The sequence below is a fragment of the Aedes aegypti genome, chromosome 2 (genome assembly GCF_002204515.2).
Source record: "Aedes aegypti strain LVP_AGWG chromosome 2, AaegL5.0 Primary Assembly, whole genome shotgun sequence".
Lineage (NCBI taxonomy): Eukaryota > Metazoa > Arthropoda > Insecta > Diptera > Culicidae > Aedes > Aedes aegypti.
The window spans coordinates 340740620-340756713 of NC_035108.1; the positions used below are offsets into that span (position 1 = coordinate 340740620).

General features: G+C 38.9%; 1 protein-coding gene across 9 annotated transcripts in view; it reads right to left on the reverse strand.

Annotated features, from left to right (window-relative positions):
- Positions 1 to 4023: 4023 nt before the first annotated feature.
- LOC5573096 (TBC1 domain family member 24) overlaps positions 4024 to 16094 on the reverse strand; it is a 207353-nt gene continuing 195282 nt past the window's right edge. For 7 of the 9 annotated variants that reach the window (XM_021846097.1, XM_021846098.1, XM_021846096.1 and 4 more), the window contains 2 exons: positions 4959 to 5092; positions 4024 to 4258 (listed from right to left, as the gene is read on the reverse strand). In XM_021846097.1, coding sequence (XP_021701789.1) covers positions 4248 to 4258; positions 4959 to 5092 — 145 coding nt within the window. In that variant the 3' untranslated portion in view covers positions 4024 to 4247. The remainder of the gene's footprint in view (positions 4259 to 4958; positions 5093 to 16094) is intronic. The other 2 variants (XM_021846095.1, XM_021846093.1) reach the window with 1 other exon arrangement.

Sequence of the window (16094 nt, forward strand, 5' to 3'; positions counted from 1 at the left end):
CCAGAAACTCCTCCAGGAATTTCTTTAGGAATTCTACCAAAAATCCTTCCAGCTGTTCCTCCAGATATATAATCAAGATTTTGTCCGGCGATTTAACAAAGATTTCCTTTAGAAATTCCATCCAGAAATTCATCTGGAATTCCTTTACAAATTCCTTCTGAAAGTTCAACTGGAATTCCTTATGGGATTCCACCACAAGTTCCTCAAGGATTCCATCAGAAGTTCTTCTAGGGATTCCTTGAAAAAATCTACCAGGGATTCCATCAGGAGAACTTCAAAAGTTTCCATCAAGAATGCCTTCAGAGATTCCACCAGAAACTTTGAATTATTCTGGGGATTTAAACACGAGTTCTTCCAGGAATTCAATCAGGATACTTCTAAAGCTTCAATCATGAATTCCATGTAGGACTCCATCAGGAGTTCCTTCGGAGTTTCCAACAGGAGTCCCTCTAGGGAATCCATCTAGGGATTCCATCAGGGTACCTCTAGCAATACCATCAGAAGTTGCTCCAGGGATTCTGTCAGAGATTCAAGCTGGAGTTCTTCTAGGGTTTCTACCAGGATTTTCTATAGGGATTCTATTAGAGATCCCACCTGGTATTCCTAACAGGAGTTCCTCGAGGAATTCCAACAGGATTCTATCAGGAGTTCAATCAGGAATCTTATGAGGAATTCCGCCAAGAATTTCATCAAGTAATCCTATAGAGATTCCATCAGGAGTTCTTCAAGGGATTTCATCAGGAGATCCTCCAATGATTTCATCTGAAGTTCATGAACATCTTTAGGGATTCCTACAAGGGATTCCATCAGGAGTTTCTCTAGGGATTCTACCAGAAATACCTTTAGGGCTGACATCTGAGTTCTTCTGGGGATTTCAACAGGAATTCCTCTAGGGATTCAATCAAGATTTTTTTCAGGTTCCACCCTTGGAATTCCTCCAAAGATTCTACCAGAAATTCATCCAGAGATTATATCAATATTTCTAATAAGAATATCATAAGGAGTTCCTCTGAAGATTCTATCAGGAGTTCCATCATGAATTCCTCCAGGAATTCCATCAGGAGTTCCTAAAGGGATTCCATCAGGAGTGATCTCTTCAGGAATTGCTTCAAGAATATCGTCAGGAATTCTTCCAAAGATTCCATCAGGAGTTCGTATAGAGATTCTTGGACTTATTCTACGAGTAGCGTGAGGTGAGAATTGTCGGTCTCGTATAGCGAGGTGACCCGAGTGAATTGACTCGTCGTGTAAATCGAATGGAGAGTCACTTCACTCGAGTCGAGAATTGTCACCTTGCTATACGAGTTCGACAATTCTCACCTCATGCCATTTCTCGACCCGAGTGAAGTGACTCGCCGTGTAAATCGAATGGAGAGTCACTTCACTCGAGTCGAGGATTGTCACCTCGCTATACGAGACCGACAATTCTCACCTTATGCCGCTCGTACAATAAGCCCATCTATCAGGAGTACCGTTAGATCTTCCATCCGAGCTCTCCTGGGGATTTCATCAAGAGTTCCTGGAATTCCTCAAAAGAATCTATCAATCAGAAATTTCTCGAGGAATTCCATACATATTTCTTCTAGGATTACTATAGGGAGTTCTTCTAGAGGGATTCTATAAGGAGTTCCATAAGGAATCTTATCAGAAATCCCTCCAGGGATTTCATCAAGAGTTCCTTCAATAATATCCTCCAAAGATTCCATCAGAAGTTCCTACATGGATTCTATCAGGAGTACCTTTAGGGCTTCATTAGAAGTACTTCTGGGGATTTCATCAGGAGTTTCTCCAGGATTCCATCAAGAGATACTTCTGAGATTTCACCTCGAATTCCTCAAAAGATTCTATCAGGAGTTCTTCTGAAGATTATATCAGAAGATCCTCAAGGAATTCCTTCGGGATTTCTTCTAGGCATATCATTAGGTGTTTCTCCAGAGATTCTATTAGGAGTGCCATCAGGAGCCTTATCAGAAATTCCTCCAGGGATTTCATCGAGAGTTCCTCTAGAGATTCCATCAGAAGTTCCTTCAGAGATTCCACCTGGAATTTCTATAGGGGTTCTTTAAGAATGATAATAAAACTTCGATCTGTTTAGTGGAATGCCATTTACTTCTTTAAGAAGTTTCACTGGGGATTCCAGCAAGAGTTCCTTTGGAGACTGTACTTAGAATTCCTCTAGAGATTACACCAGGAGTTCTTCGAGGAATTCCATCAGGATTTCTTCTTGGGATTTCATACGGAATTCCGCCACGCATATTATAAGGAAATCCTCCAGGGATTTCATCAGGAGTTCCTATAAGGATCCCTTCAACAGTTCCTCCAGAGATTCCATTAGGAGTTCCTCCAGGAATTACATAATAAGTTCTTTAGCAGGAGTTCCTCCAGGGATTTCATCAGGAGTGCTTCTAGGGATTTTATCATGAGTTTATCCAGGATTTACATTAGGAGTTCCTTCTGAGATTCTACCTGGAATTCCTACAAAAATTCTATCAAGAGTTGCTCTAATGATTCTATAAGGAGTTCTTCAAAGCTTCTGCAGGGATTCCATTAGAAATACTTCTAAGATTTTCTACCTGGAATTCCAACAGAAATTCTATCAAGAGTTTCTCTAATGATTGTATCAGGTGTTCTACAATAGTTTTCATTGGGAGTTTCTGTAGGGATTCCATCAGAAGTTCTTCCATGGATTTCTTTAGAAATATTTCTAAGATTTCATTATAAAATCCTGGAGTGCTGGAATAAAAGTAGTAGTAAATACTGCTTGAATTCATCAAAAACGTAAAAAAAAGTTTTTGGTTGTGAATCAATAGCTTTTTATTGTCAAACAATAGTTACATTTTGGGATGTTCAAGTAGTCTGATAAGCCCTGAACTGCATTGGTTAATGCTAGATTCGTCAAAAGTGATGGTATATTACAGATACCACGAGTGCTAAGAGGTTAATATCGTCAATTGAAGCCTTTGAAATAACATATGAAATGGCAATTGGGAAATACATCATTCGAGTATCTGAGGCTCGCGAGAAAGTAGCACAACTCTATGGATAACTAACAGACAAAAAGATTCATTTCTGAATAAAAATCTGCGGCTACACTCTCATTTTAATTTTGAATAGATTTGGGTTTGGAATTCTTAGAATCATAAGCTGCATATTACATAATATGTACTAAATATGAACCAATCTTAAGTTGTCCGGATAATAATTAGGCATGTTGCATTACTCATGGTCCTGTAGGTTGGTTTTTAAGGCATACCAAACTACCATTGTACAAAAGACAATTTAGAATGGGCATAAAAAATGACTTTATGAAATTACTTTTGGAAAACTCCCGTCTTTAAAACTTGTGTATTCTGTCGAGCTTCTGAGAACCGTCGACTAGGCGAAAATTTGCTAGATATTCAAATGAATGAAACATGCTAAGCTTTTCGAGTGGCCCATAATTCTTCTTCTTCTTTTTGGCGTTACGTCCCAACTGGGACAAAGCCTGCTTCTCAGATTAGTGTTCTTATGAGCACTTCCACAGTTATTAACTGAGAGCTTTCTTTGCCGATTGATCATTTTTGCATGTGTATATCGTGTTGCAGGTACGAAGATACCCTATGCCCTGGGAATCGAAAAAATTTCCTTTACGAAAAGATCCTCGACCAGCGGGATTCGAACCCACGACCCTCAGCATGGTCATGCTGAATAGCTGCGCGTTTACCGCTACAGCTATCTGGGTCCCATAATTATTTAGTGCAATTACCATACGGATATTACGCGCAACGGCTTCAGGTTAATAGATTCCAACAGCTAGGGTGCAAAACAACTATATTAGATGAGTTAAGACATAAATAAATCATTCGTTGTATCTTGCTCTATGTTAGTAGACAATTGTGCTTTCAAAACTAAAAACAAACAAATCCAATACAACGTCGACTACACGCGGGTCAAACTAGACATCCGTGGACGACTTTCAACGGGCAACGATGGAAAGTTCCCACCACCCGTTATCAACGGTATCGCGCGTGTCGGTTGTATTAGTTGTCCCTACAAATTAGAGCGATCCGCATTTTTTTCCTGTTGAAGCGTTGTTTTGGTTACCTTATAACTCACAAACGATGCTGCACGACTTGCTCTCATCTCATTTCAAAAAACGAAACAAAATAATTATCCCCTAGAGAGTAGTTTATCTACCGTACACGTCTAGGTTTTGTTTAGTTTATATGCGTCTCTTCTCCCGTTTAACTATTTACTCTCAACAAACGTTATTCACATTCTTGAAAAAGAGAGAGAAAGAAAAAAGAAAATAGTTTATTCAAAAAAACGTTTAAATTTGGGCGCTCCATGCGCTGGTTTTTTCTTATCCTAATGGCTACGAACGAACAGACGGTTGCATGCGGTTTGCGGTTTTGTATGCTAATGGTTTGTTCGAAATAGTTACTTTTTGATTATAATCTCGTCAATGATAGCTTTTTTTTGCGTTGTCTTAGATCAGGGTTAGTAAGTGCTTAAACGAATATACATGGGAAGATTTGGTAGTCAATGGTTAAGTTGGTTCTAGGTGGGGATTTGGACCTGAGCTTCTCCAAACGATGGCGCGTTTCAACAGAGAATCGATAGGATCGAAACTAGTCAACGGAAAGACACGGTGTTGAAATACAAGAAATAAAAGTAATGGGAAGTATCGCTTCGTCCTGACTCGATTCCACTTATGTGTCTAGGGTAAGGTGCGCACATCCATATAGAGAAGAAAAGGATCATGTACAGCACATACACAACACAACATAAACTCGCGTAGCAAGAGAGAGTAAGGTAATCGCTCAGCTTCCGGTATAGAGTTGAATATTTTGGTTGTTTGATGATGGTGTTGGTGGTGATGCTGGCGGTTAGGGTTGTTGTACAACAGGTTGTAAAATAATGGGCGACAATTGAGGAGGTGTCTTGAGGAGATATTGGTAAAGATGTTGTTCACGCACCTACGAAACCGTACACTTCGAGCACTCGTATTTCGAAATCACCGGAGGCGCATAGCGGCGGGTTGTTGAACGTTTGGCAGCGGTCCGTTTTGCCGAAGCGAATGTTCTCGTCCATCCAGATTGCTTGTCCCTCACTGTAATAAAGAAGAAAGATTTATATAATGTTGATTCTAGTAAGAACGGTGTCCACCTATACTGTTTTGAGTCATATTTCAAACACTTAAGGCCAACAGTTTAGTTTATGGCTTAACCAGCCGAGTGGAAGTTATATACTATATACTTTGCAATTGTTAAATTATTAAATCGACAATTTGATGTCAAATTTGCGTCGTTTCGGTGAGAATCGAACTCAAGACTCCCTGTTCACTAGATAGGGCACGTTATCCCTACACCACGAGAGGTATCAGAATGCCGGCTCCAGAGGCACGTTCCCCGCCATTTGGGAGATTACCTTTTTTATTGAGTTTATTTATGACTGCGATCAATGATTGATATTTTTGTGATACAAAACACATTTTAATGTACCTTGTCAAAGTGATAAATAACTATAAAAGTATTTTTTTGACATGAATACTAACCCGTATAGGTCTGAGTGAAAGCAAAAATACTAAAACCCTTACCACTCAGCGAATACTAAACGGATTCAAGGGTTTTTTGGGACATGCCAAGTTATCTTAATTTATTTCCAATGGTAATAATTTTAAATTGCATAAATCATTAAGATCTGATATTCAACATTATAAATGAAGAGTACTGCACCGTTTAGAATGTACTGGATGAGGCCACTCGGACTTAATGCACTGAAGTACCGGCTCTAGATTTGTTAGGTACTAAACCGTTCCAAGTCTCTAAAAGTATAGATCGATCATAATAGTTCACTAAAATCCTTTCCCATGAGCTTGACACAGATGATGAGATACAAATTGTGCATTTTATCATAAATCTGAGGCATCCCGGGCACTCTAATTATTCAATTTAATCGATTATCAGAAGGTTTACGTTTAAGCGTTTTTCTTAAAACTCCTTGATAAAGTGGCCACATTATAGCGGATTCTGGAAATTATCTGTGACTTGAAATTTGCCTACCTCCAGGGGCACAGAAGCACAGAACCCTTGTCACCCAACCTGACCCAGTGATCCACCGCAATAACTCCGGCTACAGGAAAATTCCCGAGATCCTATGACTATGACACTTTTGGAAACTAGATATGTGTACCAGTATACTGACAAAAAATAATTGAAATCCGTTAAGTATTCGCTGAGCGGTGAGAGTACGAAACGCACAAGCTGACCGGGCGACAGAGACCATATTTCAATGGGCTGCCAAAAACCTTTAATCTTGTTTGGAAAAGAGTATAACAACTACGTAATAAATGATTCGAGGTTTCACAACTCTCATGACAAAAACGACAAATATCAGCTTCAACCTTTCTCATTAGTTTTACGTGATATTTGGTTGAAAAATACCCTGTAATTAGCCCTGTGTATGTGCACAGTTTTTTTAGACAAACATAATAACTTTGTGTATTCGAAGCATAGGGCGTTATGAACTGTTTTGACTGTCGAGCCATAGCAGTTTTATTCCAGTTTGTAATCATCATCGACTGTTTCCAGTTCCTGAGTTGCATTTTCACGGAGCATGTTGAAACTCCACAAAATGGCTCTGGACCTAAACATTTTGCGGTTGATCCAATTCTGGCTTATTCATCAGCGTTTTCATTGCCGTCGATTTCACAATGTCCAGGAACCCAGTAAAGATTTACCGTAGTAAAAACTTAATTAGAGAACATTAGAAGATGGATTTGAACTATGTGAAATTGGAGGTGGCGCTCTTGCCTCGGGTGTCACATTTGCCCCATGTTCCCCTATTATCCTCTCAAGGCTAGTAGTCACTGGGGTTTTTTTTTAAATAGGAACTCATGAGCCCTAATGCCTGAAAACAAAGACCAAACAAGAACCAAGAAAACGAAAAGAAACTAAACTCGCAGGTAGGAGTTTTTAAAATGCGACCTTCCTTAGCCTAGTGTTAACCACCGCGGCTATAAAGTAAAGCCATCGAGGAATTATTCGATTACCGGGGGATCCAGGATCTTTTCGTAATGGAATATTCATTGGCTTTCCTTCGTCGTACTGCGAATACTTAGGTATATAAAATACGAATAAAAAAGTATTTTTTTTGCAAAAAGCTCCTAGAAGTGCTCCAAGAACACTAAGCTAAGAAGCATGCTCTGTCTCAGTGGGGACGTAATACCAAGAAGAAAAAAAGTTTTCATCAGGATTCTTCTCATCTAATGTTATTTATTTATTATGACAAGCAACAGTGTGCATTTTTTCTTCAATTCAACGAAAATTCTATCGTAAAATAAGTTTTCAGAAGTTCAAAGTTTTTCTTTAGTCATTTTTCCGAAGATTTCTCGGAGAATTCATTCAGTGATTATTTCACGAACTTCCTGTGAAATTCCTCGGAGAATTTCGTTCAAGATACCTTCAAATACAAAGCCTGGAACTGTTCCGACGATGACTTCAGCTATTTTTCGAGAAAGTCCTGCCGGAATTTATCGGCTTCCCTAGAATTTCGTCAAAGATTTCCGTTTAGAACATCTTCCAGAATTCAAGCAGTAATTTCTCCAGATTTCCCACCGATTTCTTGAAATTAACTCCAAAAATTCCAGGATTTATTTAAGTTTTCACACAAGTATTCTTCTAAGGATATCTTCAGGAATAACTCCAGAGTTTCTCCCTGAGATTCCTTCAAAAACCCATTTTTTAGAAGATTTCCAGGGAAGTCCTTGAAGAATTCATCCATTTTTTTCAAAGGCGTCTCCAGAGCATAACCAAAGATATTTTTAGAAATTATCGGAGGAATTCTTGTAGAAAATCGGGAGGTTTTTCTAAAAGAAATCGTAATGTAATCTTTGATTGAACTTCTTTAGAAATTTGTAATGAGCTCCTGCAAGGATCTATGAAGGAGTTCCTGGATTGTTCAAAAAGTGTTAGTGGATTTTCTAGATAAATAACTATGATAATTTTTGAAAATACAAAGGCAGTGGACAGAGCTCACCTAACTGCGGCCCTCGAAAAAATCAATTCAATACATTATTATTAAAGTAACTGTAATTTATGATAAACTGATTAACCTCTCAAAATCGGCTTGAGACATTTGGGTTCTTCAATTCTATCTTGTATCAAAACGGAAGCTTCAGTAAGCCAAAATGCTTCAAAATGTATTAAATTAAACCCAAAATTAAGCCTTAAAGTTTTGTACGCAAGTCCGCAGAGCTTAGATTTGTTTTAGATGGTGTGGAAATTTTAAAGTTTGGTTGATAATATCAAAAGTTTAGGAAATTTATGAAACTCATGAAAATTTCAATGTTAAATGTTTCATGAGTCTTCTTTTTTCTGGCGTTACGTCCCTACTGGAACATAACATGCTTCTCAGCTTGTAATTTTGAGCACTTCCACATTTATTAACTGATATTTCTTTGCCAATACATCAATTTTTACAAGTGTATTTCGTGTTGTGTACCAAGAACGCAGATGTTGAGTGATATGAATAAAAAGCGTTGAACTTTACACGGAGAAAACGGAAAACCCATATTTGAGTATATTTTAACTTACTTTTGAGTTATTTTTCTCTCCCTATTTCATTCGCTCCTTCTATTGTTGTCAGAGAGCGAAGAGCAAAACAACCCAAAAACCGAACCTTTGTGCGTTACCCCAAATTTGAGTAAGTGGCACAGTACTGAAAGTTGAGTTATTTGATCTGCCGGTTGAGTGAAAAGAACATAGCCAGTAGGTATTTTTTTGCACGGCTGCAAATGAAAACAACTTCTACCCCATCAACTCAAAATTAGGTTAACGCACGAACCCCACGAATTGAGTGGAATGAACTCACTTTTGGGTACTTCATTTTCTCCGTGTACTACATGTAGCATCTACTCAAAAACAAAATCCACAAAGTTTACTACACTTTTGGTATGAATAAAAATCTTTTCGAACATGTAGTACCTACTACTTTCGAACATGAGTTTTCGACTGAAGCTGCACGTTAAGAAATTTCTATTCAAAGTGCAGAGTGATTCTGCACGTAAAGAAAAATCTATTCAGAGTGACGCTTAAAATTAATACTATCATGCATATGAAGGAAATGCATTGAATCTAATCGATTACGCGACAATTTGCACAAAATCATGAAGGTGATGTAATTACAAGATTTGTAGTATAATTTTGCGATTAGTTGGTATTCTCTTTATGTGTATGATACTGTATGATACATCAAAGAATTTTCTGGGTGGTTTTCGGTCTTCGACAACGCCAGTGATTGATGATTTTTTAAATTTTAGCTTAACATCTATGAAGAGATCTTGAGATTACAGCTATCAAATTAGGAACCGCACATATTTCCTAGCACCAGTACTGAGATTCTGGTGAAATTGGGTAGAATTTTGATGCTCTCCGTGTGTTTTCTTAACAGCATATTGAATTCCGGAAGTTCTAAGTGTTTCTGTGATATTCTAGTTATTTCGATGGGATTACTGATAGTATCCTTGGAATTTATAGAATTTATAATGTAGAGATTTTTATAAGAATTGTAGGGACCTCCGTTGGTAGTCGTTAGAATTCAATGAGGATCTGCCCTATAACACCAGGGCTCCCTTTAACCTTTCGGTCGTCGCGCGAATTTTTGTAACGCGAGTAGTCGCGCGTTGTACTTTGTACAACACCCTTGGCTTTGCGAATATCCCAGGAGTCTGACCACTTAGAAAGATGACGTCTTCAGCAAAGTTGTTCAGTAGCTCAAGGACTATCATTATTTTAGCCAAGAAATTCGGGATTTTGCCACTAGGCGGCGCTAGTGAGCTCAAACTTTTGTATCGCAGATCTCAGGATCCTGACCACTTAGAAAGATGGCGTCTTCGGCAAAGTTGCTCGGTAACTTATGGACTATCATTGTTAGAGCTAGTTGATTCAAAATTTTGCCACCAGGCGGCATTAGTGAGCATAAAACATTTGTTTCGCAAATATCTCAGGAGCCTGATCACTTAGAAAGATGGCGTCTTCGGCAGAGTTGTTCAGTAGTTTAAATTATTTCTTTGTTTAATCCTTAGAGTTTGAGATTTTGTAAAATAATGGTAGTTCCTGAGCTTCTGAAAAACTTTGCTGAAGGTACCTGTCTAAAAAGTCAAGATCCTGCAGTATCCGCAAAACAAAAATTTTATGCTCACTACCGCCGCCTGGTGGCAAAATATCCTTCTAAATGATCAGGATCCTGAAATATTTGCAAAACAAAAGTAAAATTTCCATGCCCACTAGTGCTACCTAGCGGTCAAATTCCGAATCAAATGAGGTACCATCAGATAGCGCTTCATTTCCAGAACAACTTTACTGAAGACCCCAAGTTTCTATTTATCTGGATTTTGAGATATACCGATTTAAAACTGTGGTTAACTCGAACCGTATATAGTGCGTTCATTATTATGTGACCTTCATGTATATTTGTTGGTTTTACCGGATTATCGAGGGTCACACTGTAAATAAAAACCGTCGAATATTGTTCTTAAGAAGATTCTTGAAGAATACATTTTGGTTTGGTGTCGATAGATATCTTTGTTGCAAAATGATAGCATATAAATCACAACTGTTGTACAAAGTACAACAGCGCGACAGCATATCGTTTTCCCATGATTTTTTCTCAAAAGTAAATTATTTCATTCAATTCCGCAATCTCAAAGCATGTGTAGAAAACTCTGAAGTTAACTACCAGTAGCTTTGTAGTAAATGCTACCTTTATTCATAGCAACGCGTTGTTTGTAGTATGTTCGGAAGGTGTAGAAAGACACAAAGATCCTCCGGCGGCTATCTGAGCTGTATCATGGATGGTTTTGATCATAATACTCTCTTGGAACCCTATAAAGAATTTGCAATCCCATGGAAAATACTTGGAATACATTCTCACATATTTTGCATGCCTTTAGAAGGCCCACCTGATCAGTTAGGCATAGAACCACTGAAATAATCAATCAAAGGAATCAAAGGAATAATTGGAATAATTGCTAAATATTCCTTCAGGTATTACTCCGAAGATTGGCAGTGATTATTTTGTGGATTTCGGACCTTCTACAATTCAACCAGGAAATCCTGAGAAGAAGAGGATTCCTAGAAAAAGTTCATAATAAACCACAGCACAAATTTATTGGGAAATATTGGAGTAATTTGTGAATTGATTTTTCAAATTTCCTTCTTTTTCTTCCTATTAGCACAGAGTCTATTTCTAAGCATAGTGTTCATTTGGAAGCCCGAAATCGCTCAAAAAATCGATTGAAAATTTGTGTAGGGATTCATGGATGATATCCAGGAATTATCTCTAGAACATTTCCCGAGAAAATCCACAAAAAGATGCCTCCTAAAGCAAATCTTGTAAGATTTACAGGAAAAATATATTATTTTTCAAAAACCCCAGATTCAAAATTTATGGGTTTCCCTAACATATTTCTGTAGGAATCATATGCAGTTATCTTGGAGTAACAACTGAAACAACTATCAGAAGAACCTCTGTAGTGCATGTTGGGGAAATCCCTGGGCTTGTTTTCTGAGCATCATCGTAAATTTTACTGGAAGAATTAGCGTTGAATGACTGACGGGATTCTTAGGTTAATTCTAGAGGAATTAAAAACATTGGATGAATTTCCGAGTAACCTGTATAAGAATTTTTGCAAGGATCCATGGAGGGATCTATTAAATAATCACTAGAAGAATTTCTGAAGCTTTTTCTCGAGGAACCTGTAAAGAAATCACTGAGACTGTTGAGAAGTTACGTAGGAATCTCTGGAGCCTCTAGCTAGGATTTACACCAGGATTTTCTGCAAGGTCCACTTCATTTCTGCAAAAAAATATTTTCAATAATCTATGGATTTTTGAGCTTGACCTTGATTGGCCGCCCGTGGTTGCTAATCCAGTATCGCCAGATCAGCTGCACTTAAACAAGGAACCAACCAGATGACTGCTTAGGACTAACAGACACCCTCAGTGTATAAGTGCTGGTGATCTTCTATTTTTAGGCAACAATGGTGCCTGCCACGTCAGAATGCAGACCAATGAGGGGAAGCGGAAGGAGTTGATGATGCATTCAACTGGCGTAGATACGGTAGACCGTATATAGCACTGCGTCTACGCCAGTTTATGCGGGCAGGGTGAAGGGGTGCGGTAATTTTTATGGCAGATAGGCTTGCTGGTTTGGTTAGCAGACTACCTATGTATCAGGCGTAAGGCAAGGCATGCTATAATGATGAAAGAATGGATGCGTAGGGAAACGGTTCATTTCTGTCCGTCTCGGGTTCTAGCAAATGCTATGAACTGAGATAGATCAACTGTGATATATTTAGAGTGGTGGATAGAAGCAAGTGAAAGATACAACTACAAAGTGCGAGGAAAGGGACGGGCCTGGGATTGAACCCATGACCTTCTGCTTATTAATCAGAAGCGCTAGCCATTAGACCACCAACCGCGTCCTAAAGATTTTTCAATGAATTTTCCATAAATTTGATGCAGCAATCTTTATTTATATTTTGAAAAAAGAAAGAGAAACTTCAAACTTCTGACCCAAAAATTCAATTCAAACGACCCACAAATTACGAAAGGAATTCCTTGGTATAAACACCAATTCTTCATGGGACGGGCCTGGTGTAGTGGTTAGAACACACGCCACTCACGCCGATGACCTGGGATCAAATCCCATCCCCGAGATAGTCACTAATAGTTTCAGTGACGACTTCTTTCGGAAGGGAAGCAAAGCCATTGGTCCCGAGATAAACTAGCCCAGGGATAAAAATCTCGTTAAAAAAGATAGAAAAAAAAATCTTCATTTAATTTCTTCAGTGATTATTTGAGAAATTTCCATTAAAAAGTAATGGTAAGTTGCCAAATACATCTTCTTGGAAATATAGTACCGTAATCCATGGTAACATTGATCATTTTTTTGGGTATTTCCTAAAGATTTCATTAAAAAATGCACATGTTGCAAATTTGTTTATTTTTAAAACAAGTACTGACACCCATTGCTCGTGTATATATGCTGTATTTTATTTTCTGCAAATTTGAAGCATGTTTAAAAAATGTTTTAAGTGTTTTTTTTTCAGCTGATATGGGGTCACATTGATCACCCATTAAAACAACTTTTGGTAATATTGAAAATATCATTACATACTGTGGTACTGCTCAGCTTGACAGTTCTAATAACAATGAATAATCTCTTAAATTTCATGGCCAACTCTGCGAGGCTACCACACATACTAAAATCATGGTCCCTGAAGCCGAATATGAAGGCCAAACTTTTATAAGTCATTTGCTTTTTGAGTTATTTTAAAATTAAATACACGAATACGCCTAACTGTATGCAATTTTCTAGCCTGAATGTTTATTAGCTCATGAATAGAAGGAAGAGAATCACCATTCATTGTAATTGCTCAATCCACACCCTGGCAGACAATTATCCGCCCATCTAGACACGGGCTGGGTGAGGACCTACCAAGCCTCCCCCGTTAACATGTCCTATACCGTTTAGCACACCGGGATCTTCCACAAGCAGGCGCCGGAATTAAAGCGGTCCCACAAGCTTCAGATACATTAAATAGATATAGTCCTAGTCTGGCACTAAACCGAATAGCGGCCTTCATATCATCACTAGCACTGCCTATCCCGCACGCCAAACAAAATGCCGGAAGTAGCGTGCCGTGTAGAACATCCGATGTTCTACACAGCACATCACCTCCGACACCATGCTCAACGTACAGCAAAGACATCGCTAATAAAAAGCGGAATGCGTCATTCGATTCAGTGCCAGAGGGACTATAAATGTAACGAAGAGGAAATGAAAAGATAGTAGAGATGGTTTGGTTGTTGGATTGCTGAAACGAGAAGAAATAAAGTCATTACGTTAAAACGTGGTTTTTATAGTTGAATAAATGTATCGATAGTTTCTCATCTGTTTCTTTTCCGTGTCGTAGTTGCGTCGATTCTATCCACCTCGAGTTTTGTCGTCTCCGCTCGAGCAATGAGGACCGCGATGAAATGAAAATATAAAAATATGACCATTAGTGTTTATCTATTATTTAATGTGATTCTCATTTGATTTTAAATACCTAAGTAACATGTGAACTCTGCCTCTATCAGAAAATTCTAATGAATTATATTTTATTCTCCTGCACTTTCCCTCACACAAAGTATTCCTATTTAGTAAGACATTTACAAGTGCAAAAGCGCAAATAAAAGTGTGGGACCTCATCGAATCATGTTGATGCCCTCAGAGCACTCATTCTTCGATTTGCGAAAAATGAGTCCGCTGAAAACACCGACCCGACTCGACGCAATCGCGCACCTCTACCAACGCCTCCGCACATGTAAAAACTTCTGCGATAAACCTGTGGTGTGAAAGAAATGCGCAATATTATTTTAATTTCAATCCTAACTGCATGACCCGTAGGCTCTATGCGTATGATTGTTCATTATTTTAGCTAAATATACCAGTTATTCCTGTACATCAGAAGAAAAGAAATACGATTAAGAATATCTTGCAGCGTAAAGTTTAAGTGATCAAATATTAATCCTTTCTTCGAACCTAATTTCATTATACATTGGGTTATGCTATGCTTCGCGTGTGATACGAACAATTAGATTTAACAATATAATGCATTAGCATCCAAACAAATACCCTAGAAAATTTTCTTATTGTCCGACAAACATTTCAAAACAATTACGAACTGCAAAAATTCAACGGTAACTTTACTCAACAAAGCTTTCATTCGATCACCCTTAAAATACACAGTCATCAGTAGACCATGCACTATAATATCCTCCTAATATAACGCAGAGCTAAAAATCCTCTCTTGCGCTACCCAATCTGAACAAGAAAACATTTTCAAATACTTCCCATAATTTGTGCACGGCAAAACAGATTCCACTTTCTACGTAATGTAACCTAGTATGAACAGCTGCCCAACTCTCCAGACATGCGCCCTCCAAGATCCAAGGTGCTGCTGCCTTACGTTCAAAACTTCTTTCCTCAAAGTCTGTCTATCAATTCCGAACTCTATTGCATACTACCATACCAATCAGACCCTATTCCTGACAAGACACAGAGTCATAACCCCAATGTGATGGATTTACCCAGTAAATCCACAACCTTGTCCTAACCCCTCTTACGTTTCGCTATCCTCGAAAGTCACCCATATTGATGCTTGGCAAAAAATATCAGTATTCAATCCACAAATGTAACGTTCATTTCGAATTTAGTTAATTTCGAGCATAAATTACACTGTACACAAAAGCGATTAACTCGAACACGCCCTTTGAGAATACGATTCACATCTGTCATCATCAGTACTACCACAACACAGGAAAAAGTTTGTTTCCGCTGTGGCAGACAAAAAGTGCACTGGCAGCAGCAAGAGAAGAGGTGCTAGTGCTCGAAGCTGCCGAGATAGCTGCCTCCTCGTGGCAGACTAAGTTGATCGAAGCAAATCCTTGCCGACACGGTGCCAGGACGCGCGGACCAAAGGAAAGTTCCAGATTTCGACGGGGCAGCAGCTAACGGGATTCGGACCGCCTAGCCCGGATCAAGGAAAAAACGCCAGCACACGCGCTGCGGGACCGGTGAGAAGAGCACAGCTGTGTTCAGGGACTGTGCCAAGGTAATTTAGATCGCAATGGCCGTATAACATGGAATGATAACCACCGACTCTCTGCCAAAATAGGAATCCGTTCCGAGCATCATCCGGCAAAAACCAACGGCAAAAAGTAGCCAGGACAAGGAAGTTCTGAAGGAACTAGCGTGAGGTAATTTTGACCGACATTAACATGCGCGTAACGTTTTGTGACGATTTCCCGTTCCACACAGAAGTCGACCCTAATCTCCAACCGTCCGTTTGGGAACGAGGAAAGCGCTGAGAAATACTCCGAAAAAGCGTCCCAAATCCACGGGTGAGTCACTCTAGTCGGAAGCGTCCGCATGTTACTAATGAAGGCCGTTTAGGGCGCTTTTTTTTCTGTTACGTTTTAATCCGAGGCAGCAAAGCATCCAATCCGGACAAGCACTTGGCCGTGGGAGATCCTGGTGAAACGCTGGATCGAGTACCTAACAGA